Genomic DNA, 25,797 nt, shown 5'->3' with positions numbered 1-25,797 from the left:
GAGTTACTTGGTTGGGAAGAATGAAGGTTTGAAAGCTCTGGAAATGAAGGAGCCTTTGGTGGGAGTCTGTTCTGGAGGGTGGGGTGCTGGCAGGTACTCCAGCAAGACTCCAGTCGTTAATCAGTTCATGTGCACAGCCAGGGGCTCTCTCCTCCTCAGCTCGGTCTGAGGTGGAAAGTGAAGATGTCCTGGCTCTGGCCATTGAATAGCTTGGGAATACTCAGCGTGGACTTGCACACTCAGGCACAGGCAGCAGGCTCCAGGCTGAAGAAATGGGCTTGCAGGACCACAGTGGGCAGGTTGGTGTGGGCCGTGCCCCACCAGTCTTGTTTTGACGTATCTTCGTGAACCCACAGCAAGCGAGGGCACTGCTACTACAGCACAGCGAGGTTCTCGTCTGCATCCCGTCCTGCCATGGGCTGTCGCTTCGCTTCTTCCTCTGAACCTCCTTTTTCTGCCTGCACGCCCCCAGGCATCTTTGGGGGATCAGCAAGGGATCAGGAGACACACACACCGGTGGTGTGCCTGCAGGAGACCCTGGGCAAGCCGCGACTGAGGTGGGACTTCTCAGAGTCACCTGCATGACTTTGATGCAGAATTCCCCATGACCTGGGTGGGATGGCAACCCAAAGGCCACCTGTGCACATCTGAAAAATCTCACTGTAAAGACTGTCACCTTGGGGATAAATCTCTACAAACTCACCCGGAAACAAGGTGCTTAAGGTGGTGTCCAGGACCTCCTCGAGCTGTACACATGCAGCTATCAGGGTGTGATAAATGTGGAATTATTAATACAACCAAAAGCTGTAACGCTTTCTTCTGGTACCTGTGGTTCCCTCTGTTCCTTGTACTTCCATCAGCAAGTGAGATGAGCAAAGACTCCCTTTGCTTTCTTCCAGGTGAAGATATTCACACAGGCCTCTATGGAGCAGCTGTAGATGTCAACATCAGGCTAGACAAGAACTCCTTGACAGTTGAGAAGACTTACCTCACGTTGTCAAACCACAGATCCGTGGTCATCCACAATCGGAGTGAAATCATAGCCCACTTCCAGTGGAAGGCTTTTGTTACTCAGGAAGAGGAGGATCAGCGGAAGCTGAGGTTCGTTTGAAAGATTCCTTTCGGTAAGGTACACTGCCCAAGGGTAAAGCTAACGCATGGCCTCGAGGGGTATTGGTGCTTCTGGATGGTTTAGGACAAGTAAACCGTCCACGGCATCAGGGTATGTGTCCCTGGGCTTCGGGGTCATGGAGCTCAGCACTTCCCATCCCAGTTCCATCCAGGCTCCAACTAAGGATGACGTTTTGGGGAGCAAAGGTTGATTGCAATGATTGGATTTCCTCAGAGAGCAAATTCATGTTTGTGGGAGCCACAAACAGCTGAGGTCCAGAGATCCCTGGGCTACAGAGGGTCTGTGAAGGTGAGGAAAGTGTCAGCACTCATTACCTGGGACTGCACTGAGTAGTAGCACTTAACATAGCCGCAGGTAGCGTAACTACGGTGATACTCACTGCAGTTTCTTCCACACCGGCTTTGATAAGATGGCAGGCTCCTTTTCCAGTAACGTGCAGGGTGAAGTGCTTCACTGGCCCAGGAGGCTGAGGCCATCTCCTGCTGCTGGATGTTGAATTGCTTTGCACTGTCCTGGTTTCCAGCACGAGGTGTTCCTGGAGGGTTCTGCAGGGAAGGAAGGTAGGGCAGCACGGGACCTGGAAGTGCATTTGGGCTTCAGCAACCCGCGTCTTCGTGGTGGTGAGAGATGGGGCAGGACATTCAAAGGGTGTCTTTGGTGAAGCTTTGAAATCTCCATTTCAGGCAGCAGAGAAACGCAGCCTGTGGGCGGGGGGAGATTTGGAAATTACACTTAAAAGCTTGGCTGATTTACGGAATCCTTGAGTGACTGCTCAGACTCGGGTGGATGTAGGTAGATAGGAGTCAGTCTGAACCCACAGCTGATCAGGAAACTGCCTTAAACTGGAGCACTTTTTAAGGGCTTCTGAGCAAATAAAGTTCAACATAATTAGGTCAGAAATGCCTTGAAGGCCAAAACTAGTTTTCCACTGTTCTCTATTTTTAATTACACAGTGTGTGATTTCTGTGCAAGCTCAGTGTGTTAAAAGAAAATCTCATGACCTTCTCTTGGTACTTCCCTGGCCTGTTCCTTTACCATCTCTCGCCACCTGCCTGTCTCAGACTGGACCCTAGGTGATCCTCTTTCCCCTCAGAAGCAACCAGATTTCACCACAGTAGACTTCAACCTGATTCTTTTTTTTTCCGATTACATTTGGTCTCGTGGCAGCTCGTGTTCTGGACACTGACCAGGACTTTTTGTTCTTCCTTACTTGCGATCTTAGGGATGGTTATAGCTCCAAGGCCACGGGTCTGCTGTCAGAGAAGCTTTTGAGGTCTTGGAGCAGAGAGGACATTTTCATGGGAGAAGGCAGTGCGAGACCCTGCGCTGGGATGTGACCCAAAAAGACCTGGATCGTTAGCAGCTCTATCCAGGGGTTTGCTGTCTTTCTCCTGCGGGACTTGCTGGGACGTTAACGGTGGGATTATTGTCCGTTGATGGAGGTTGAGTTGAGGGTCGCTCATCTCAGGCGCTGGAAGCCCCCCTAATGCGCAGCATTGTAGGTCAGCCGTGGAGAAACGTTCCTATTGCGCTCTGCGGGGAGCTAGCCAAAGCAAGTATTTTTGGCGCTGGTGACAGCACTTGCCCGAGGCTCTGTCTGTGTGCAGCTAGTAACGTCCACGACCGTATTTCCTTTCTAATTGTATTTGAATTTAGCTGGCTGATGATCGCGATGTAGTTCATACTACATTGCCTCAATTTGCTGCATATGGAGCCTTCTGCTCTTCCCCCTCAGAGTTGTCACCCGCTGGTTCTTCATGGCCAGGGGACTGGAGCGTGAAGGGGGGACAGCAACGTGCCAGCTCGGAAGCAACCGCTCTGTAGCAGCGCTCCCTTCTCATCTCCTGGTTGTGATTTTTAGAATGATTTCTGCAACAACTACCAAGTAAGGGAGAGATTAACTGTGTCAAAGCTCTGCAGGGAAGGCCAAAAAAGAAAAAGATGAGGTGGTTCAAGGCTAGACGTAAGGGGTTGGATTCAGAGGTGCTGGGTCCTGACTTCTTTACTGGGTGATGCTGGGCAAAGTCCCTTCCTCTCCCAGAGCCTCTATTTTTATGCGTATAAACCTATTAATTTCCCGGAGGGGATGCGATGCCTGAATTCCTCAGTGTGCTGTGGTGGAAGGCAGCGTAGGGAACCGGGGGCAGAAGCTCTTTGCTTAAACCCCCAGGTCCCAAAGGGGAGAAGAGAACAATGCAGGTAACCTGCACCCGAAACCCGGCTGCTTCTCCCCTTCCCGGTGAAGCGCTGCAGTGGGTGCTCCTTGCTCTTTATCTGCCTCCCACGAGCAGCCTCGTGGTAGGAAAAGCCACTTGAGGTTGCTGGTGGATTCTCCATCAGTTGTGGCAGTGGCTTTGAGCCAGGTCACTGTCTTGAGGGCTGCTGGCTTTCAAAAAAAAAAACAAAAAAACCCCTCCTCTTAGCTTAAAAGCGTGGAATAACACTACCTGCCATGCCGGCGAACAACAAGGGATAATCTGGGACCCCGTGGCTTGAGGTCAGCCCCCTGCCGAGCCGCTGCTGTTCCTCCCCGAGCATGCTGCTGCCCCTGCGCTTGCACGACAGTCTCTGCAGATACGTTGCTCATTAAATTATCTGCTTGGGTTGTCTCTCCCCGGGGCTGCAGGCTGTGTCGCAGGCTCCAGAGGCAGCAGGAGGACAAGACAGATTTTCTCGAGCGCACGGTGGACCCCACTCTCCGAGAACGCCTTTGCCTTCTCTCCCGCTCCTTCCAGAACCAGGTAGCAAGGGTGCAAGGAGACTCCATGCTTTTCTCTGATGAGATCTTCAGCGTTGAGCCGGTGGTAAGCGATAGCTGAGAACCTCCCTTCCTCCTCCTCCTCCTCCTCCTCCCTGAATGAGGTCACTTGGCAGATCCCTGCGTCGGCTGGCTCGATGTGCCGAGAGAAAACATCGGGTTTCTAGTGAGGCTGGGAGAGCTCGTCACAAAAAGCGTTTCTGAAGCGTGGGCTCCCGCCAGGCAGCGAGAGCCTGCCTGAAGCCGAGCTCTGCTCCAGGGGCTATAAATTACAGGCAGTTAAGTGTCCTTAAAGCGTTCAGAGGTGTCGATTATTATACGTAAAGGCACACCTTACACATAACCATATGGGGATTAACAAAGGCCATCACAGCACTGTTGGTTGACATGTTGACCTGAAGAATGAAATGGTCCTCTGGGGCTGAATTTGGTCTCCTTTCCAAAGTTTAATCACAGAAATACCAATCCTCATGTAACTTGGACTTCTACCACGTCTGAGTCTCCATTCTAGTGTCATCCATGAGCCCGGACACAAGACTGGCAGGTTTAAACGGGCTTTTTGAGTTCTGTTGCACATAGGTACGGAATTATTTTTTTTGCTTTTCTGTTTAGGCAAGCCAAACCCCATGTCCTTCAGTCAACCAGAGCCCTGATTCTGAGTATTTGCATGGTGTGAGATGAAGAATGCCTGCTGTCTGAGCAGGGCAAAATCCCTTCTCATCTTTAGAGTATACCCTAGGATAAGTCCGATCTCTTTTTTCTTATTAAAATAGACGAACCTAATTTTTTTTCAAGGAAAGAGATCTTGTTTTCTTGGTTACTCCCACGGCCCGTGTAAGGCTGAGAGCCACCAATGTCAGCATGACCGCCGTTTCGCACCACCGCAGCCGAGAGCAGCGTGACGTGACCGAGAGATCGTGTCAGAGCGGTAGGAGTGTTGTAGAGAGCAGGAGCCGATCAGCCGAGCGTTCAGAGCATCCTGCGGTGCATCAGAGCTGGTTTTGGAGCGTCCCCCAGGGCTCCTGCTCTGTGGCAGTTGGACTGGGTCACCACAACTAGCTTAACCTGCTCCTCAGGGACATTAAGGTGGGGTCCAGGAGTCTGGCTGCCCACAGAACCGAGTCTTGGTACTCCATGTAGTGATGTACGGGCATGAAGTGTAGCCTGGCCTCGAGTCCTGAGTGGAAACCTCTCCTAAATGGCTGTGTTAATGTTACATAGTTTGCTACAGGACTGACTACAAGTGGGCTGCTACACGAGTCTCTCCTGTCTCGGCCAGCATCATCCACCTTCTGTTTTCCATTAATTCCATTATTTATGGAACAATCAATTTCACATCCAGAGTTTTGCTCATGTCTGTCTTCTCCCCTTGACATATCTTTACATCGAATGATAGTAAATATTTTCTCCTCTATCAAATGTAGAATCTAAAAATCCACTGACTTCCATAACCTTCTCTCCGGTGACGACCCCATAACCTTTACCTTGGACGGACGCTGCTCTTGCCATGTTTATCTGCTGGAAAGGTTCCCCCAAAGCTGGGACAGACCTTCTGGCCAAAAGTGGCTGCTCTCTTCGCACCTATCGCCCGTGATGTCTGGGAGCACCCTACAGAAATAATCAAACCCTTGTAACAGGTGACTAGAGGAAATTATTGGTTCCAGAGGTTGGGAAGCCGATGGAGGGATGGCAGTCTGGGAGATGCTTTGCGGGCAGGGTGGCTTCGCAGGGTTTGAGCAGAAGCTTTGCTGCCTAAGCGGACCTTTAGCTGCTGGTTTTTTTCAGGTGATGCTATCTGTAGAAGCTGCAGCAGGTCACTTCAGTCTTTACAGGGTTAACTCTCTGATGAAAATAATAACGAAAAAAGAGGAGGCAGCGATTTTTGGAGTTACCACGTGACCATGAACATTCTGAGCAGCCGTCCAAGCCTGTGGGAAACAAGCTGTTATGCAACTCTGACTTTCTGAGCGCATCTCAAATTTGGTTTAATTTATTTTTGCAAATACACATGATATGTCAGCAGAAGCAGCTGTGATAGAAGCCCAGGTGGCTACCAAAGGACAAAGTCCTTGCTTTTTGCTGCATCCTCCCCACCACAGCTTAGCTGTAAGTCACATTGCAGACACGTGGGAGCTGACTCCTTGGAAATGGAAACCAGAGGAAAGGGAGGACAAGGATTTATTACCATTGCACTGACCTTGACAAGTCATCCCTGTGCTGTCATTGCCTGGTGGTGACTCCTCAGTGCCGTGTGTTAACTCTGAGCCAATGGAGGTGGTCTTCAAGACGTCCGGGTTATGAAACTGCTACTGGTGTTGATCCCGAGGTTGGGCCAGGAGGTAACGGCGTCGTTTGTTCCTGCAAATCTCCACCTCAGCTGGGGAACCAAGCTGGTCTCCATCCAAGTGAGGGGTTACTGCAGAGCGCTTTGGTTTTTGGCAGAAGGCACCATCTCCAGTGGGAGCTACGGTCCCTCCCACAGCTCGCTGTGGGTTCAGTTATTTATGGAAAGAGGCAGATGTTAGCTTTGGCACTGCCTTTCTCCCGAGTGCCCTGAACTCGCAGGGTGCACTTTGGGCATCATTTTGGTACTTCTGTTGCCAGCTCTTTGGTTTTCTGCCTGCTCTGAGCAGTGATTTCCTTTCTGTGGATCACCTTCCCCCTCTGCAAAACAAAGTAGGGGATTGGGCAGTTGATGGTGCCCAACTCTTCAAGACCAGCTTTTTCTTATTCGGGCTGGTGGACATCTAGCAGACTGTCATTATTTAGGGGCTGAGGGAGGGGAAAACAGGATCTGCGAATATTTACGGTTGGGCTCTTGCATAGGGATCGCTTCTGTAGCTGTGAGTCGTGGTGTGCTATCCCCTCCTCTATCACGTTGCTGTTTATGCTGTAGCAAAGCCAGGGTACAACAGCTGGAATTTTTGCTCTGTATCATCGTACATCCACCGTCTGTATCTTATGCCACCTGCCGCTTGCTGCCCGAGACTGACGTTAAGCCGGAAGCGTCGCAATAGCGTGTTCACAGCACCCTATATGTTTTATTTCTGTCCTGGTTAGCATCCACGGTAGTTTTCCATGCTCTGACTCCACTGCCATCCTACAGAGAACACGCTAGCCCAGGCAGACCGCTGGCTCCTGAGATGTCCCGAGGCTCTTACGCACGTAGCAGCAGTGGCCTGCAAGGGTGGGCAATGAAGCATATCCTTTTACCCAGCCGTTCCTTTTTTCCCTGTGGCATAGCAGGAACACGAGGAACCTCCTCAACAGCCCTATTTTAATTTCCCAGGAGAAATAACTCTCAATATTTTTCTAGTTTTATAGTCTACCATGCAGCAGTAATGGAGAAATGACAAAAGTGTCCCACAGTAGTTATGTCTCGAAAGAATGCGTTTTAGCCATGGAATAGTAGAATAAAGTGTAACTGATTATTTCTTCTTGCTCTCCGCCTTTGGAGTCAATCGCTGTGGCTTACAGCTTCTCTGACAATACAGGGAAGCTGGCTGTGGATGTGCTGCCGAAAGTTTCCACCTTGGATCCCGCAGAACGGCGATTTCGTGTCGGGAGCTCAAGAGACCGAGTCTGTTAACTGCTGGTGCAGGTTTTCTTGGGAGCGAGGATGAGTGCCAGGCTCCAGTAATAATGCTGCATTAGGATTGTTCCGGAGAGCTGTGCTGATGCGTATAAAAGATGGGGTTTATTGTTTCCTCTGGTGCCTTAGAGGAGTCTCATCTGACTGTGCCTTGGGATCCAGCAGCTCCTCAGATCCGTGGAGGCCTTGGTGCATCACCGAATGGCTTCCAGGAGCGTGGCAAGGCGTCGTCATCCCCGGCAAGGGGGGGTCCATGTGCTGCACCCTCGTCTGTTCAGGCTGTAAAAGAAGAAATGAGATGTGCCTAAAGCTCTAGGCTCCCTCCCACCCCGGTTAATTGTGTAGCGTACAGAGATCCCTGCAACGTGGCACCAATCGCTGTGGTGTCGGTGGCATTGAGGGAACGATCCCACCGGGAGCTCAGCCGCTCTGAGTTACGCCTGCAGGGACTCGTTTCCACTCCCTCGCTGTTTGGAGATGTTCTCCCAGGTTCTTGCTGACGCTATATTGTTTTGGGGCAGTGGAAGATCACCGTTTTGATGGTCAGTCTGGGCTATCTTGGGCCAGGGTCAAACTCCAGAGGCAGATAAACGCTATGCCAGCGCTGACCCAGCTCCAGTTCCCCTTCTGACAGCAGCCGTGATGCAGGAATGGGATGAGGCCGGGACAACGAGGGGTTTGTGTCGTGAGCGATGTCTCATACCCCACGTGGAGACCAGCAGGCAGCCAGAGCAGATTGCAAACCCCTGATATTGCTCTCCTGCCTTCTGCGCCCGCTTGTCCCTAAGCAGAGGGTGGACGGAGCCTCGGACAGCGAGTCCCAGCTGGGGTAACGTAATGTTGTGTGCAGCTTTCTAGCCAGCTCTCTGAGGGGACCTTGCCTTTGCTTCCCAGCTGGTTTCCAAATATTTCCTGCAAAGATGAAGGCAGGTGTGATTTTTCTCTCCAGGAGCTGATGTGAGGTGACCTGAGGGGTGTCCTCATCCCCTGCCTCCGACACAAAACTCGAGTATCCTGGGTTGGGGGAGAACCTGGGCTGCTCAGCTTCTGCATTCCAGAGGGATGTAGGCTTTGTAGCCCCAGGCTCCCTGTAGACAATCCAAGTTCGATATCTCAAGTTTAGGAGCGTGAATACTCCCTCATCTCTCCTGAACACTTGGGCATTCGGGCCTTGAAGAGTCAGCCCTTATTCCTTCTGTATGTTGGGACCTGCTTGGAGAAACTGGGGCTAACGGTGCTGCCCCACCACCGAGGAGGAGCAGCTCCTGGAAGGTTTTCCCTGCCCTGTCAAGTCCATCCCTATCCCTGCCTCCATGATATATTGCTGTTACCGCACTCCAAAACAGTGCCGTAAGATCACGGTGCCGGTTATATTTGTCGCAGATGTGCTGGCCTTGGAGTTCATCAAATCCCGAAGTCAGCTGAACTCGCTCAGCTAGAAAAGCGCGCTGTCGTTAGCAGATACATATTCATCAGGCCAACGTTCTTTTAAATTTTCTTCCTTTCCTGCTTAGCTTCGCTTTTGCTTATGAATTGTACTACGCTTGCTTCTGTTACTGGGAGATGCATTGCCTCTGTCACCCTCTGAGTAATAACCAAACTGCCCCGGAGTGGCCGCGGGGGCCAATTATCTGATTGCGGCACATAAAATAGACCAGTGAGTACCGTCAGCCTGCCACCCCGCAGTGAGACAGGCCTTTCTTCCACAGTGGACCTGAAAGGCTGGTGCTGCTGTATTGGGCTTAAAGAAGTCTGGTTTCTGGCCTCGGTGGAAGCGGAGATGCTCTCTGAGTTTCCCAGGAATGATTTGGCTCAGAGAACTCATTCTTGTTCGTATGAACTCTGTTTTAGAGCAGCCAGCGTTGCGGTTTTGACGTCGTATAAAAATCTCGCTCTGCTTTTTCAGGTAGATTCCCAAACGCTTGCACGAAATAACACAGTCCCAGCTACCGGGGGCTCGGTTTACGGTAGGCATCGTCCGTCTGACAGCCAGCACAAACTAAGCTGCATGCCCCCGGCTGCGCGCGACCCTCATAAGCCCGATGGCAGAACTACGGTCAAATCCTGGCATGGGTTTTCACCCTCGGCCTCACTGGTCCCCTCCTGGCTCATTCAAACACCTTCTCCCCCGTTAGCCGTCTGGCCCGTGGGGCTCTGCAGAACAAGTGGAGACTTTTTCCCTTGGAGCGATCTGGGTGGCCGCTCTGAAATTGGGCTCACTTCACTCCCGCTCGTCTCTGAACTTCCCTCAATTTTACCGCGCCGCTGTGTTTGGGTTTTGGAGGCTCAGGATGTGCTATCCATCCCTGCTTTGTACCCCTCTGTAAGATGAAAACCCCAAGCAGGAACCGAATGATGGCAGAGGACCGCAGGCGCTGGGGGATCAAACGGCGCTGCTGGGCAGCTCGTCCCGCGCAGGAGATGTGCCGAGTCCTGGGCTCGGCTACGGCCGTTGGGCTTGAAGCGAAGGCAAGCAGCTGCCTGGTGCATCCCCCCCTCCCCGGGGATGGTCTGCCCAGGGTGAGGCTGCTGAATTTGGGCTGTTAAACACACAGCCCGCAGCTGGGGGATGAGCACTGGTGAGTCATTAGACTCTAATTAGCCAAGCCAGGGAAGTCTAGCATCCGCGTGGTTTGGTTTGATTTTTTTTTCTCAGTGGCTGGGTTTAGGCAAGCTCCGGGTGTTGTAGCGGAGCTTATGTTGTTTGGAGCACCCCGAATGGTTTTGTTCCTGCAAATCCAAGATACCTCTGTGGATGCTCAGTCCCTGCAGCATCCCTGGGGGACCCGAAGGCTCCGATAGCCAACGCGCTGACTGCGGGTTGCAGACCGATGTCCCCGGTTTGCTCCCTCGAGCAAGCGTGTTGTCACGTAATAAGGCTTCGTCTTCATCCAGCGGCTTGCTGGATAGAAACACGAAGTACGCTTGATCTGGTAAATGTGTTTGCTCTAGGTTTTGAGAGGAATCCAAGTGACTTTATGCTTTCAGACTTCCCTTTTCTTATTATTGTGGCGGCTGTTGGTGTTCAAAACTGTTTTCTCTGCCTGTTCTTCCCTCTGTCCAGTTGACTCCGAGCGGACTGTGCGTTAGGGAATTACTTGCAGCTGCAGCCCAATAACTCACCGTGTCAGAGCTCTTTAATTTTTGTGGGGACTGTCCTTCGAGCTATAAGCACAAAGTCAATGGGAAGTATTATACTTAATATTTATGCTGCCGGAGTGCCGGAGGCTCCAGTCAGTTCAAGACTCTTCTGGACAAAGTACTGAGGATACCCAGCAGCAGGCAGAAAAAAAGCCTCACTTGGTTGATAGAAAAATAACTCTGTTCTTTTTATCTCCTTCTATAAGCTAAATTTTTCATTTCTTAGAGTATTACTACAGTTGTCAAATATGCATATATTTATGTCAACAAATGCACAGAGAGACATTTGTAATGGTGGGGGTTGAGGGGATGCAAGTGGTGCTTTTTTGTTTAAACCAGTTGCAAGAAGTGAGTGAGAGCCTTTACAAACCGGGGACGCCTCCGAAAATGAGCCACAGGGCTCCCTGGGACTGAGTGCCAGGACTCTCTGGGAGAGAAGCGGAGAGGGAAGACCCCACGGAAGCAGCAGACGGTTGCAGAAGCAGTGGTAGTACAGCCCAGGCTTAAATCTCTGAGCGTGACAAGGAAAAGAGCTATTTTACTTGATTTTTTTTTTTGGGGGGGGGGCGGGGGTTGAAAGAGGTGTGGAGCTGTAAGCAAATTCCGTCTCTTCTTGTTTGAGCCTGAGTTCGGGGAAACGGGTGTATGTGCTTTGCAGAGATGAACAGGACACATCCAACGCTCCAGTTAATTCTCAGGTCTCCCGTAACCTGTGTGCTGGCTCGCGGGGCAGAAGCAGCCATCAACAAGTTCTTCTCCACTCCCCGGGCGGGAGGGCTTGTCCTGCTGGGTGCTGAGCGCCCCGACTCACCAGAGTACGTTACATACTTAAATCCACGTACAGGTGAAGGGTATAAGAGGCAGCACCTTCGTAACTAAGAATGGAAAAAACCATCTGATTTTTTTTTTTTCCTAAATCTCTTCTGATCGGAGCAGAAGCGTTGACGTAGCTGTAGTGATACAGGGATACACGGGAAGGTTTGCAGGAGTTACCTTCTCCTTCAACCTCTGCTCCATTTTGCCAGAGCACGAACCGGTTTGGTTCCTTCGTTATAGCCCCAATTTAAGAAAATGCCTCTACCAGGTGCCAGTAAAGGTTAGGGACTTGAAGTTTTTGGCAGCTGCTTCCAAACTCTCTTATAAATTTAGTCGATAAGTGTTACTTGCTCCTTGCTCTTCACTGATGCTCTAAATATAGGCTGCGGGGCTGTGGTTGAAAACAAGAAATGTAACGTTTGAAGATAAATGGTTTGCTGTCTGCTTCTGTTTTAGGAGGGAGACGTTTGGCCAAATTCTTCGGTTGAAATTAATGTGATCTTTAAACCTCGAGAAGCCAGAGTCTATCAACAAACCGTCTACTGCGACATCTCAGGTACGGCTCCTTCCTCCCGCTTCCGTTACCCGCAGCAAAGGCGAGGCACAAGTAGCCTTCCAGCCCGCTCTGGCGCAGGAGGGGTCGGTGGTGGCCGAGCCCTGCTGAGCGCGGGGTGTCCGCAGAAGGACCGTCTCCGGCCAGCACGCGCTCCTCTCCGAGTGGGAATTGTCGCCCCGCGGCTGGGTCGGTGGTGCGTACGGGTGGCGTTGCGCGGGGCTGGCTGCGCTCAGCGGCGTGAACGCCCTTCCTGGAAATCGGAGCCCGAGCAGCCTGCTGGACACGCTCTCTGCTCCTCCTGTCTTACAGAGGCGCTGTCAAGTCTTTTTCTGGGAGCAGTTCTGGCGAGCCACCCGAGTCAGCCCATCCTTGCCCTGACAGAGGCGATGCCTTTGCTGTGCCAGCACGGGGCAGGGAGGGCTTGCGCCAAGCTGCGTGGTGCGGGTTACCTCGTCCTTCCTCTGCACGGTGCTGCTTAAGGGGGTGTTTAAAAGCAGGAGGTCGCTGCCCCACTCGCATCCAGGGAGCAGTATCCCCATCTCAGAGGAAGAAGAGGTGTGAGGGCCGTGGTCCTCCAGCATCCGGGCTCCTGTTCTGGAGGGCGGTGAAATCACTAACCCAGCTGCTTGGATGCTTTCCTTACTGCTCCGAGCTGACGGATACAAATGTCACGAAACAGCTTTTTATTTATACAGTAATTGTGCGGGGTTTACTCGGCAAATGCCACCTCCAGTAATTACACAGGGCTTGTGTTAACAAACTCTCTTCCTGCCCACCAGCTGCGGTTGTTAGAGCTGTGGAAGGGAAGGATTGATTTTTAAAAAGTTATTTCCAAGGGATTTCTCGCTCAGTGCTGTGCTCCTGGCTCTGCGATTCTTGCTCTGGTTGATGGGGGTGTCCATCGCTTTGCTGCGGGCATCTCCAGGGGTTGTGCCAGGAGAGCTTTTTCGTTGCAGAGAAATAGGAAAACTACTCGCATACAAGCCTTGAGCTGGTCCCAGAGTTATAGGAAACAAATGGTCCGTGTTCAGAAAGAGGAGCCTGCTCTTGAAAGACCGTGATGGGTTCTTCCACTGGCTTCTTGGAAGAGAGGACCTCAAGGAGGCTATTTGAATTATGCGCCTACTCCCCATCCCTTCCAGAACAGAGCCGATCCACTGTGTTGTCGGGATGGAAACTGTCTCTGCAAAAAGAGATTAAAGAAGAAAACAACGATCTTTAACTGGGGAGTCAATTTTAATTCTTGGTTCCTCTAAGGAGCGCGACCGCTTTCCTCGTGCGTTTACATGCCAGTCACAAATCCCTTTGGAGCGGGGCGTGCAGATGGCGTTCCTGCTCCTTGCTGGGAATATCTGGAAGCTTCGCCCCGGTGCGGCACTGTGAATCGTGCGGCTGGATCTCGTGCCCAACTGGGAAGGGGCTTTGCTGCCCTCCAGTTTTGGGTTTGTTTTTTTTTTTTTGCAGGTGCCTCCATACATTGCTTAGCAGCTGCTTTTGGATCAGGCGATTTACAGAACTAGTCAGCACTGGGCAAGTCGCAAAGCTGGCAGATGAGAAGTGGTTTGAAATTTGCTCTTGGCAAATATTTAAGCTCAAAATGAACTTTCTTAGTTATTCACGCAAATAAAGCTGTAGCCCTCGAGTGCTAGAAGGAAGCACGCGGTGGGGGGGCTGAGACACCTAAAATTCATTTTTAGGTTTGTCTGCACACAGAATCATCTTGGGTTATGCCTTGCAAAACCCCTTTCTAAGCCACCTTTGCAGGGAGAAGCAAAATCCCAAATGACAATCACCCCCTTACCTTCTGACAGAACTGTCCTGCATCATGTAGAACTGTTCGTCGACGTGGTCGGATGAGAATCGTGTCCAAAGCCAGTCACAAAACACGGGGACGTTCTGTGAGCAAGAAACTGAGTGTCAGAAAGCAGCAGAAGTTACAGATTTTGGCAAAAAAAGTCCTGTGCTATCAGGCCACCTACACCCTTCTTTATGTGAAAGCGAGGCAGCAACGCCAAATCGTACGCCGTGCGTGACGTGCCAACGAATTATTCCTACGGAGATCCAAATCCTCGCTCCACGGTACCAGGCGTGGGTTTGGGATTGGGGATAAGGAGGCTGTAGCCCCTCCGTGCCCTTGGTCTGTGTGCTCCAGGACGTGTTATGGTGGGAGCATCGTGGGGCTGCAGCCCAGCTGTACCCAGGCCCTGGGCAAGGGCTTGGATGCTCCTGAAAGCCCCAGCTCCTAGGAGAGAAGAGGACATCATCTCTTTTACTTCTCTCAACTCTCCTGACTGCTGCCTGTAGCTTAGGCTGCTCCTCGTCCTTTGGGAAAAGCATCCAAGGTTCACCCGGGGAGGAGGAGGAGGAAAATTTCTGGGATTTTCTAAATTTCCAGGATCAATGTAGGAGAGAAGAAAGGATGGCTTCCATGGACCTTCAGGAGAGGTTGAGGACCTACCGCAGAAGAACAACTACCACTGATTATTTTTTTTTTTTTGATCACAGTGGCCATGGGACATGTGTCTCAGCATAATCATGGACAAAAGCTTGCCACTTGGAAATCTTTGCCATTTCCCGAGAGCTTTGATGGCTTAGACCTAGAGTTTTTAATGAAAATTGAGCCACACATGATGCAAGATGGAGAAATCTTTGGACAGTGAGCACCCAATACTGCATTTTTTTTTATATCTGTGAAATACAAATCAACAGCCCTCTAATTAACGCCTGAGCTGTGAAACGCAGCTCTCATCTCTGCTATCGGCTGGGCTTTGGCTGTATCCACTTAAAAAATAATGAATTCAACCAAAGTTCCCTAGCTCTTCCTTTCTGGCTTTGGACATTATCAAACATCCTCATCCCATGGCTGCAAGTCCAAAAAAAGTCAGTAATCGTTGAAAAAGCTGTTCCAGGAGAGGTTTTTTTCCAAGTTGTGATCTAGTCACCTTGTTGCAATACTTGGGCTGCTCTTTCCAATAAAGAGTCGCTATGGACATGCTCGAATAACTATACGGAAGACTTGGTTTTAAAAAAACAACCTTCAATCCCTAATATTTAATAAATGGCGAGCATTGCACAAAAGGAGCTTGAAGGAAAGAGGAATATTTTTGCACAAAAGCTGTATGTGAAGGTTATATACAACTTTTGGGGCTCTCTTCTTGTGCTACCCGCTTTCTCTGCAGAGTAGAATGGGATGGCGTGAAGACCTGAGCCAAAATTTGAGCCAGGTTTCAGGCACTTTGGGCTGCTCCAGTGGTTCAGAACAGCCTTCAGATTGAAGGATCTCATGTTGTGTCATCTTATGGAAGAAAATCAGCGTCTTAGAGTTGAGTTATAAGCCATGTATAGACTTGCTAATACGCACATCCCTTGCTGCAAAGGTAACTGAGGCTTATCTGATCTCGGTGGCGAGGAGGGTGGGTTTCCGTAACCGCTCGGCGTCCTTCAGGTGAGGCGTCTTTACAAAGCTGAGCTCTTGGTACCGCGGTGGGAATAGGTGGGTTGTAGGTGGGAATAGCTTCTCCTCTCTGGAGATCCCAAAGCCCTGTGTTATTTAGGTGCTGCCACAGGAGATGAGCCCGGGAGCACCCAGGTATGGAGCTGCGCGTTGGGCGCAGGTGATGCTCAGATGTTCCGCAAGTGGACGTGCAGATCGCCGTTAGCAGGGAGCTTCGCCTTGCCTGGGCTCGCGCTTCTCAGCTCCTGTGCTGTCATCTCCGATGGCATCAGTACGGACAGCGGATCTTCATCTTCAGTTCTGTTTCTTGAGCTTTGTGTCTTCCCTGAATGGATTTCAAAGCTCATCTAAGCACGCGGGAAGCAATTCAGAGATCGCGGTTTAAACTCGGCATCGCTTTTTCAGGCTGCAAACGGATGGCTAAATTAGAAGCCAGCCCAAGGTGTCAGGTGGGACTTAGAAACCAGCCCAAGGGGTCAGGGAGGAGTTAGAAACCAGCCCAAGGCGTATCTTCCAAGGGAAGAGAAGGGTCCTGTATCTTCTCCTGGAGCATCTAGAGCTGGTCCCCGCCAGCCCAGAGTCAGAGCCTAGACCCTGGAAAATCCAGGATAAGAGGGAATTATTGTACTGAAACGGAAATCTCTCCGCAGGCCGAGAGACCAGGCTGCCCCTGCGCATCAAAGGGGAAGGCATAGGGCCCCGGCTCCGCTTCAGCTTTGACCAGCTGGACATCGGGAAGGTTTTTGTTGGATCAGCGCACAGCTACGAGGTGAGCCGTAGGGGTTGGCAGGGGTTGGGCTGGATCCCGATGGCTCCGTGCGGGATTATCTGGCAACTCGGGTGGTTGTGAGCAGGGCACGTTTGATGTAATAGTCAAACTGGGGGGTTTCACAGAATCCGGATGCTTTCGCGGGGTCTGAGAGGTGGATGTGTTGCTCGTGAAGCCTTAATCCCCGCATCCGATTGCGGGGAGTCGGAGGAAAGCCGCCCAGCCTCCCGGCTCAGAGCTGGCCCTGGCCAAGAAATTGGGAGCGCTTCCCCGTGCCCACCAGTCTCTCGCCACGCTCCAGGCTTGGTGCGTCTCTGGCTCTATAAAGAGCGAAGCGTTTCCTGAAATGAAGCAAAGGAACTTTCTTATGCGTTTGCATCCCCCTCAATGGTGTCAGGTCTTCTGCAAAAAAAAAAAAAAAAAAAAAAAATAGAGCAAGCGAGAGGTAGAAAATGAGGCAATACATCATGCCCGACACTTTCAAAAGCTTGACTGTGGCAGGGAAGGACACATTAAGGTGTTTTCTTACCAAAATATTGTGCTCTCCATGCATTTTTAATGCTGGTACTTTATTGATTCTCTATCAATTTATTATTCTCGTTACTTGAGAAAATGTGAATAAGTAGACGATGCTGTTAATGCTGTCCTAAGCAGCTAGACTGGAGGTAAACCTCAGCTCAGTGTGCGATCCCTAAGTGCACTGTGTAACCAAGGTGTAAAACATGAGGAGAGAGTCGTTTTCAGGTTACCGCTGTGGAGTTTGAATACGTGAATGTTTTCAACAGCAGCTGCAAAATCAAAAAAATAAGGGACATTTCTATGCTTCTGTCCTTGCAAAACTGGTCAGAAAAACTGAGACAAGTCGAAGGGGACGGCTTTGTGTCAGCGGAATAAACCCAGAGTGACTCCATGTCTATGAACTTATCACTGCTTCATGTAAAAAACCCCAAAGGCAGAACTTGTCCTGTTTGTATTTTCTTTGACTTCTGCCAAGCAGCAGCACACAGCATCTTCTGCCTTTTACGGATGTTAATTGTTTAATTGGAAAACACATCAGCCTTCTGTAAGAAAGGAAGATTCCTTATGTATTTCCATTTTGCTTTCGTGCTGCTGCAGGCGATCCTGTTTAACAAAGGAGCCATCGATGCTGTCTTCAACTTGGTCCCTCCGGCTACAGCTCTGGGCTCCTGCTTCACCTTTCTCCCCCGGGAGGGCAGGATTTTGCCGGACGAGCTCCAAGTCATCCAGATCTCCTTCAGTTCCACCATCCTGGGGCAGTTCACGGAAGAGTTCAGGTTCGGTGTGAATGGATCTCCTGAGCCTGTGACCTTGACTATCAGGTGAGGAGGGTTATAGGAGCTCGGTGGGCACCCAGGTAGTTATCTCTAGGTAGTCGTCTCCCACCTACCTCATTTTATGGCGAAGCAGAGAGAACAAGGAGTCGTTGAAGGTCTTGGTGTGGGGATGCCCCCAGTACCCAGTTTGACTCTGAAAGCCTTGGGTCCCTCTGGGAAGCACCTTTGCCTTCACAGGGGAGCCAGGGTGGCTCTGTGACGTTCCAGGACGCTCTTTGCGCAGAATTTGGCAGCAGCAGGTTCTTTTTGTGACCCTTTGATGTCTCTGTGTGAGGACCCTGGCGCTTTAAATGACTACCCGTGCTGGAAAAAGTTTGACTGGAGGTTGTGCAGGAAAGGTGTGGAGATGCCTGCTGCCCGGTCCGGGTACCCAGGAGCTGGAGTGACTCCTTCCTGCAGGTAGCTCCTTCCCCCTTGGGCCGTGGCAGACAGCGTGATGGGATCGGCTTTGGGCAGTACATGGTCTGGGATGTCCCACCCGAACACACAGCAAGGCCAAAAGGGCTTTGGAGATGGTTGAGAAATGGGCCAGCCGGGGTGATTGTGCAGCCAGAAGTAGTGTGTTTTTAAAATCCTCTGTTAATAATCCATATAAAATGGGTAGCAGCAGCTTCAACATCATCTCTCATGCTAATGTCTTGGGACAAGCTGTCCTCCCGGCTCTGGTGCCTCCTGTCTGCAGCCAGAAAAGCGCTGACACGGGAGACAGGGAGCTCTGCGGCAAGTACTGTCACAAGAACTCGGGCATCGTCCCGTGGGCCGGTGCCGTTGCAAAAGATAATCCTCACCGAGCAAAGGGGAGAGGCGGGGGGGAAAGGTGATGATAGGAGAGGCAAAGCTCATCTCTCAGGACCACAGCAGCGTATAAACTTGTCCCAGTGGGTCTTAACCGTGGGCTGGTGGGATATCGTGGTGCAGGCAGAGAGCTCTGGGGCTGGCTGCGTCTCCTCGGTGGCCAGAATCCTGCGCTGCCGCTGTTGGGAGGCGCTGGATCAAAGCAGTGAAGAAATGAAAGGGATCTGCAGTTGATTTTACCGATAAGGTAAGGGAAATGGATAAAAAAGAACAAGAAGGTTATTGCTTCAAGAGAGAGTGGTGAGCAGGTCTGACCTCGGCAGAGGAACAATTACGTTGGCTTTGTGTTTGGAGGGAAAGTGCTGCTTTTTTTGGAAATCAAGAGGGAACATTTCACAATCAAATAATTTCTTCCCCTCTGTCCCTCCCCCAAATTGGTCACGGGATGTCATTGCATAAGCAGCTTTCTCCTTGAGCAAGGGCAGGTTTTGCTTGTAAGGATGCACTTATCGCAGGTGGAGTAGGGGGTTGTTCGGGCAGTGCCCGCTGCCCCGCAGCTCCTGAGGCAGGAGAGAGCTGTCGGCGGGGGGCGGCTGTTTTTCGGCTCCCCCGTGACCCACTGCAGCGGTGCCGGTCCCCGCCGATGCCCTGGCTCCCAGCGCCCGGCACGTCCTCCCCTTCTCCATGGCCGCTGCGCTCCACCCTGCCAGCACGGCCCTGAGCTGGGCACAGACCTTACGTCTGGGTGAAAGAGGATTGCTGGTCCTTTTTTATTTATTTCTTCCCCCTCCTTGTGCTCATCTTCTGGAACCCACCAGCTCCCGTACCGCTGTCCCACCGCAGCCCGCTCCTCCCTGAGATGACCTCTGCCTCCTTGGTTTCTGCCTTTTTCAAGGATCCATATGCAGCCCTTATCTCTCCTTCTCCAGCCGCACAACTCAAGCTGTTTATTTTCATACCCCTTTAAGATGCCCGCCTCTTTGGGAGGTTTCGAGCACTGGCTTTAGTTCTCCGTGAAGAAAAACTCCCGGTTCTTCTGAGTGGATGCGAGCTGGCTGGTGGGATGCTGGGCTACAAAGGAAGGAACGGGGATGAGCGAAGCGGTTCCTCTCCCACCTCGTTATCCATCCAGCTCTGCAGGGACCCTGATCTCCCTTCACAAGCGCGTTAATGCTACCGTAAGACGCGGTTGTTGCCAAAAACACTGCTTTCCCCCCTGTTTCTTGCAAGCCCTACTGTTATCGGCTGCGGTGCGTGGAGCTCCGGGTTGGCTCCTTGCCTGAACCTTCTGGGCAGTCGTTGAGGTTTAACGTGAGCCCAGATACGCTGCGCTCAGCAGAAACGGCGGTCGCTTCCCCGCTTGCCTGGCAAGGCTCATCCTTGGCGCTTTCCCTGTGTGATCCCCGCTCATGGTTGGTTTGGAGGTCGTTTTCCATCGTCTCCTGGCAGGCGCTGTGACGGAAGGCAGGTCTGTTCCCTTTGCTCCGTCCGAGGTAAGCTGTGAGGGCTTGGCAGGTCAGGCCTGATCCTCTGACGTCCTCAGAGAGGGAACTTCAGCAGCAGCAGGGATTTGCTGCCTGACTTCTTCTCAGGAACTGATTCAGCTCCAAGAATTGAGAATTAGCATTGGATTGAAACTCCTGAAAGTCTTGGTTTTTTTTTCTGAGTGCTTTCTAACTATGCAGTCAGAAGATGCCCATATCTTAGGTGATTATTCTTTACTCGGAAACCACCCTTACAAGCTCCTGAATGCTTGTTTCTTTGGTGTTTAGAAAGGGATGCTGGAAGTGGGACACCATGGAGCAACGCAGGTCCCTCCTGCGGGATGCTGGGCTCCATCCACGTGCAGAACACGAATAAAACTAGAAGGCACCGTTCACCATGGTCCCCGATTTAACGAAGAGGCAGAGCTGGCATTGATTGGCATCAACCACGAAATAAATTAATGAACGTTGTGCAGCTCCAAGTGCCAATTTCGGTGGACGTTGGTGAATTTGGAGCCTGATTTTTAAGGACGGGCGAGGAGGTGTGGTGGGTTCAGGACACCCGTGTTCGGTGCTTTAAGACATGTTGCTCTTGGATGTGTCAGCTGGTGACAAGCTGACGCTTCCCTCTGAAACTGAGCCGTCCGCTGTGTAGAACTGTTGTTGCTCTCATTGTGGTCACTGGGTGTCTGGGCGCTCCCCTGGGTTCCTGCCTCAAAATCCTGCGTGCCTAATGATTGTGTGGATCCAGAGCTTCCGAGGAAAAGATGTTCATACGCTCAACGGCAGCACCAGTTCCAGCTGAGATACCAAAGCTGGGAGCCTGCAGCTGGGAAGGCTGGTTGCAACGAGTCCGCTTTTGTGCGGATATGTGTCGTCATGTTACAGATGGGGAAACTGAGGCACAGAGCCAACTTGTTCAGGGTCCTTCATCAGGCCAGCAGCAACTTGGGGGTGACCCTTGGCCACCCCCCCCCCGCCTGACGCGGTGCCCTAAGCCGCATCAGCAGCTGTCGGCACGGGGCTTTGGCTGCCTCCTGCCCGCGTGGATGCTGAGCACAAGGGCGATGGGTCGACTTGAGACCCACCGTGGTTCTGAGACCAGCTTTTATCCACCCGAGCCGTAAGGAGAGCTGAAGGCTTTGCAATTCTCTTTAACCAAGCCAATGCCTCCTCTGCCTTTCGTCCTCGCAGGGGCTGCGTCATCGGACCGACTTTCCATTTCAACGTACCTTCCCTCCGCTTCGGTGACGTCTCCTTTGGTGAGTGTGCCCCGGGCTTGGACCACGGGTCGAAGAGGTCTGCGCGTTACCGAAACGGAGAGCGCTTCACCGCGAGAGTCATCCGTCACTTGTGTTCCTCCCTAGCATCCTTGGGGGTGTTAACACCAGGGCTGCCTACCCTGGGCGTAGAGTGGCCCCGACTGTCCTTGTCCTTGTCCCCAGGGGATGGGAGATGGGGGAGGAGGGAGGAGGAGGAGGGAGCTGCTCGTAGCTGCTCTGGGTAAATGTTGCAGGGACAGGACACCATTTAGTCGCCTGACCTTTAGTGCAAGATGTTAATTAGTGCTGTGAGGGCACCTCGTTATCACCTCCCCGGTTAATATGCCCAAGGAATAGCTCTGCATCAGGCACTGATGTCCCCCCCCAGGACATCCCCAGGGATGTGGGATCCTGCTCCGCTGGCAGAGCTGGTGACTGAGCATCCAGAGCGTCTCCATTGAAATGCAGATTCTGGTTCTCCATCTCCGTCTCACAAAAGGCTTTTTGCTGAGATGATCTAAAGTTTAAATGTGAAATCAATTGTGGATTGATTGAAGGGCCATTATCATTCTGCGCCCAGGATGCCTCTGTGTTTTCATGCTGTTCGTGGACTTTTTAAGAAAACTCATTACCTTTCCTGAGCCGCTTCCTCCCCTCCCTACATCGCCACTCTGCCACTTCTTTGTTCCCTTTTGAATAAATAAACCAAGAAACGCACCAGGCAGAAATAGTTATGCAATAGGAGATTCATCCTACTTAATCTGATTTCATTAATAAGGCCTTGCCAGCTGAAGGCAGCTATTGTATTTTTTTTTTTTTTGCTGCTTTTAGCTATGCTGCTAACCATCATCGGTGTCTGACGACTTTGGTCTCGTTTGGGATGGTGAAGTCTGTGTTTGTCCTTTTTGCGCACCTCCTGCCTCCCTGCCGGGGAAATTGCTGGAGGTGGGCGTGGACGAACGATCTGCTTGGGGCTGCGGCTGGTTTTCCTCCCCATCCGTATTGAAATAAGCAGGCAGGGGGAGATGTCTCCTCCTCGGAGAGCTGGCCAGCCAAGCCAGATGTCCGCTCCCGAGCAGGTTGTGGGCTGATGTCCTGTCTCTGCAGAACATCCCCCCCGGTGCGTCGTGGAAAGCCGGTATCAGAGCTGAAGTGATGTAAACCTTTGCGGGCGGTGATGAAAGCCAGTTGGTGTGCGATGTCCCGCTCGTTAGGTAAGGTGAGACGCGGCTCCTGCTGATTTCTAAGCAAGCGTCAGGCTTGTCTCCGGTGGAGTGGGCTGCAAGTTCTCACGTGCCCCAAAAGAGGAGATGCCGCAAGGATCCTGCCTAGGGTAAACCATGTTAGAGTGCTTTGCGTCGCGCTGTAGTTCACGATTTCGTCCATCCTTTCTTTTATGGTAGCTTCTCCTCGATGCCAATACGCCGCTTTTACGTATTGAAAACCGTGGGAGCGTTCACGGAGTGAACGGGGGATTTTACGGATTGAATTTTCAGAGCAAACGGTCTGCGTCTGGATGCGCGCTCGTACATGAGAAATAATTGGTGCCTGTTTGGGGGCAGCTGAGAGCGCTCCTCGCAGTTAGAGAGGCGCTGCTGGCGTTCAGCATCACAGAGCGGGCATTGCCAAGGACGCAGTCTGCAATCAGCGTAAAATGGAACTTAAGTGAGGATTCATTCCTTGCTTAGCTTCTCAATTAGCTGTAATTCAGATCGAAAAGCGCTGAACTCCAAGCACGGCTTTATCATGACGGGACGTTCCCCCCAGGAATCACTGGATAACGGATACATAAATCCCTCTCTCTGTCATTTTTCCTAGGCTTTCCTCGCACCTTGTCGTGTCGCCTCACTAACACCTCCTTGGTGCCCATGACTTTCAACCTCCGCGTTCCTGGGGACGGCTCGGGAGAGCCCAGCGTTACCAGCTTTGTTCAGCTGTCGGACAACGCTCGCCCATCCTGGAGAACGGGAGCTCGAGGTCCCGTCGAGCCGACCGAATTTACCATAGTGCCCTGCAGAGGGACCGTCCGTTCCCAGGGATTCCTGGATATCCAGGTGTGGGATGAATCCGACCGTACATGCTTCGGCTGAAGCTTCCCTGATGTATGAGGAGGGCTTTAGTGCTGCTGGTGTAACGCGAGTAAGATGTACGCGCTGGGGTTAGGCTTTTGTTGGCCGGCTTAGTCTGGGATGTTTCTGAAGGAGTACCGTTTTGTTTCCGAAATCGCAAGCTGAAGGTCACGTACCCTGTGGTCAAGCGCAGAAGCCGTTCGTGCGTTTTTGAGAGCTGCTTAGAGCGATTTCTTTGATTTAAAGCGGGCAGAGGAAGGATGAGGACAGAAGGTGGCTGTTAAAAAGAGAGATGTCATCGTATAAAGCAGTTTGCTTTTCTTCCTGGTCTTGTTTCTCCTCTCCTGTTGAGCAGAAGGAGCTGTATTCACTGCGGCTTGGCAGCCGTGAGCTGCACAGCGTCTTCTGGGCCACGTTTTGCCCTCAGCTTCCCACTGTAAAGCTGAACTCGTCCTGTTCAACTCAACAGCTCTCTTCTGGATTTATGCTATTGTAGTCGAGATTAAAAACTGGTCCCTTGATTTTAATGCAGTGGTGAGCAGAGCATTTGTCTAATTGTGCTTTAATTTAGCTTACGTATGCCCTGATAACCGCACGGTGTATTTAACAAAGCAGACCTTGTCAGAAGACTTTTATTACTCCCAGACACCGTGCTCTGCATGTGGACCAGCAGAAGAATTAGGGCAAAATCCTCCTTCTCCTTACCGCGGAACGAGAACCGGAGGACGCCGCCCATGGAATGATGGAGTGTTTGACGCTCTTCTCTTTTGCCAGGTCACCCTGTGTTCCAACACCGTGAAGAAATACGAGCTGGCGCTGGTGGTGGACGTGGATGGCGTTGGCGAGGAGGTGCTGGCCCTGCTCCTCACGGCCAGGTATTGGTGCTTTCCTTCCAGCTCATCGGCTCTCCTCGTGCATCTGCTGCCAGCACGCTGCCTTGCACGTGGCTTGCCAGCTCCAAACGAGAAGCATTGCTTAATGAGCTAGTTCTGCCCAGCTAGATATGAGAACAGCAGTGCTTTGAAAGCAGCCCATGTTGAGAAGCATCTGTGCTCAACGGACGGCCACGGCCCTGAGCCTTTTGCTAAAGGGAACAGTAATTATGTTAATTATTGACCTATTTTTTGGTGCGTGAGGTGTAACAAATTTCCAAAGGGCCGCATCTCCTCCTTCCCGCAAATGGGGGAACTCGCGCTGGGTCGCGACCAAAATGCGACGCTCGTTAGGGACGCGGCGAGCAGCCTGCCAAAAGCTGGTGTCTGCGTCGGTTAACGAAGACACTGACAAACGGGAAGGGGGCTTACGGTGGGGCTGGTGAGGGGAAAATAAAGGCAAGATCTTCTGAAGGGAAAAATAGCCCTTGATGTGGAAGGTGAGCTCAGGTTTCTCTGCTTGCCTCTGGATTTTTTTCTTTTGAGCATGAATGTTCTCGGATTTAAGCCAAAAGTTGTTCTTGCTGCAGCCAGGTTTGATCCTGTTGTGCTGCAGTGGGTGTCAGTTTAATTACGAGTAGGGTGCAGTTCACTGGTGCTGTTCCGCCGTCCGGTCAGTGCCTGCGCTGCGATTTTGTAAAATACGTGCAGATGGGAACAGGCAGCGTACGGACGCGGTGGGGGTGAAGGACCAAGCCGTAGGACCTGGGAGAGGGTGATCACCAGGTGCTGCCTTGGACCCTCCATCGCTGGGGCAAACGGTTGAGGTTCTTCAGGCACCTTTTTCAGAGAGGAAGGAGTTTTTTTTTACTGAGATACTGGGGTCTCGTGTTCCCTGAGCCTTGGGAAGGCTCCCCCAGAGCTCACGCCTTGCTGGGACCATTGGGAGGGCCCTTGCGAACCTCGTGTGGAGCAGAGAGCTCTGGGCCAGGGCACGGCTCTGCCTGGCCACTTGGCCGCACTGGCGAGCCTCCGCGACGCTGAGGCTCAGAGTTTGCCCCTCCTTTACAAGAGGTTGTTGAATAAAAGTGAATAAAAAGAAGTTAAAGGCGATTTATTGCTGTAGGGGTATTAAATGTCTATTTGACAGTGACAAACGTGTTCTGCTCCGTTTCACGCTAGTCAAGGAGTAAACAAATTCTAGGTTCCCTCAGTATTTCTAATTCCCTTTTGGTCATCTCTTTGCCTAGATGCATAGTTCCACCGCTGCGAGTCCTCAACCCCGTTGTGACGTTTGGACGGTGCTTTCTAAAATTCCCCTATCAGCAGATGCTGACCCTTGTGAACGACAGCGATCTTCCAGGCTGCTACGAGGTTCTTCCTCAGGTTTGGCATCGCATCTGCCTCCTGCCCTCGAATGTCATCGAGGGGTTTGTTAGGGAAAAAAAGGGGATTTTGGATAAGACCTTGCTGGATTATGTTCAGATAAGTTCCTATTCTCACCTGAAGGTTTGGGAAGCAGTTTATATTTTAGACTTTGGGCTGCTTTGATGCAGGAGAACTTAGAGGATGACGAAAAGCTGCTGCGAGGAGGTTGCCAGCACAGGAGTGGGTGTTTGTGGATGCAGCAGCTTTTGGACCCCCTCAGGATGTTAAGCCCATTCTGGTCTTACATCTGGTTTTGTGCCTTTCTGCTTTGTCCCAGGGATTTTTAAAAATGTGTGTGGATTGTCATTGTGGTC

General features: G+C 51.6%; 1 protein-coding gene across 2 annotated transcripts in view; it reads left to right on the top strand.

The window, feature by feature from the left end:
* Positions 1–25,797, top strand: part of HYDIN (HYDIN axonemal central pair apparatus protein) — a 162,136-nt gene that overhangs the window by 54,358 nt on the left and 81,981 nt on the right. For both annotated transcript variants that reach the window (XM_054840701.1, XM_054840702.1), the window contains 9 exons: positions 900–1,101; positions 3,759–3,936; positions 11,896–11,995; positions 16,100–16,218; positions 17,335–17,558; positions 21,047–21,114; positions 22,933–23,168; positions 23,958–24,058; positions 25,306–25,441. In XM_054840701.1, the coding sequence (XP_054696676.1) occupies positions 900–1,101; positions 3,759–3,936; positions 11,896–11,995; positions 16,100–16,218; positions 17,335–17,558; positions 21,047–21,114; positions 22,933–23,168; positions 23,958–24,058; positions 25,306–25,441 (1,364 nt within the window). The remainder of the gene's footprint in view (positions 1–899; positions 1,102–3,758; positions 3,937–11,895; positions 11,996–16,099; positions 16,219–17,334; positions 17,559–21,046; positions 21,115–22,932; positions 23,169–23,957; positions 24,059–25,305; positions 25,442–25,797) is intronic.

This window comes from Grus americana, chromosome 13 (genome assembly GCF_028858705.1).
Source record: "Grus americana isolate bGruAme1 chromosome 13, bGruAme1.mat, whole genome shotgun sequence".
Classification (NCBI taxonomy): Eukaryota; Metazoa; Chordata; class Aves; order Gruiformes; family Gruidae; genus Grus; species Grus americana.
The sequence above is the reverse complement of the archived record's forward strand: the minus strand, read 5'-3'. Positions and strand labels throughout refer to the sequence as shown.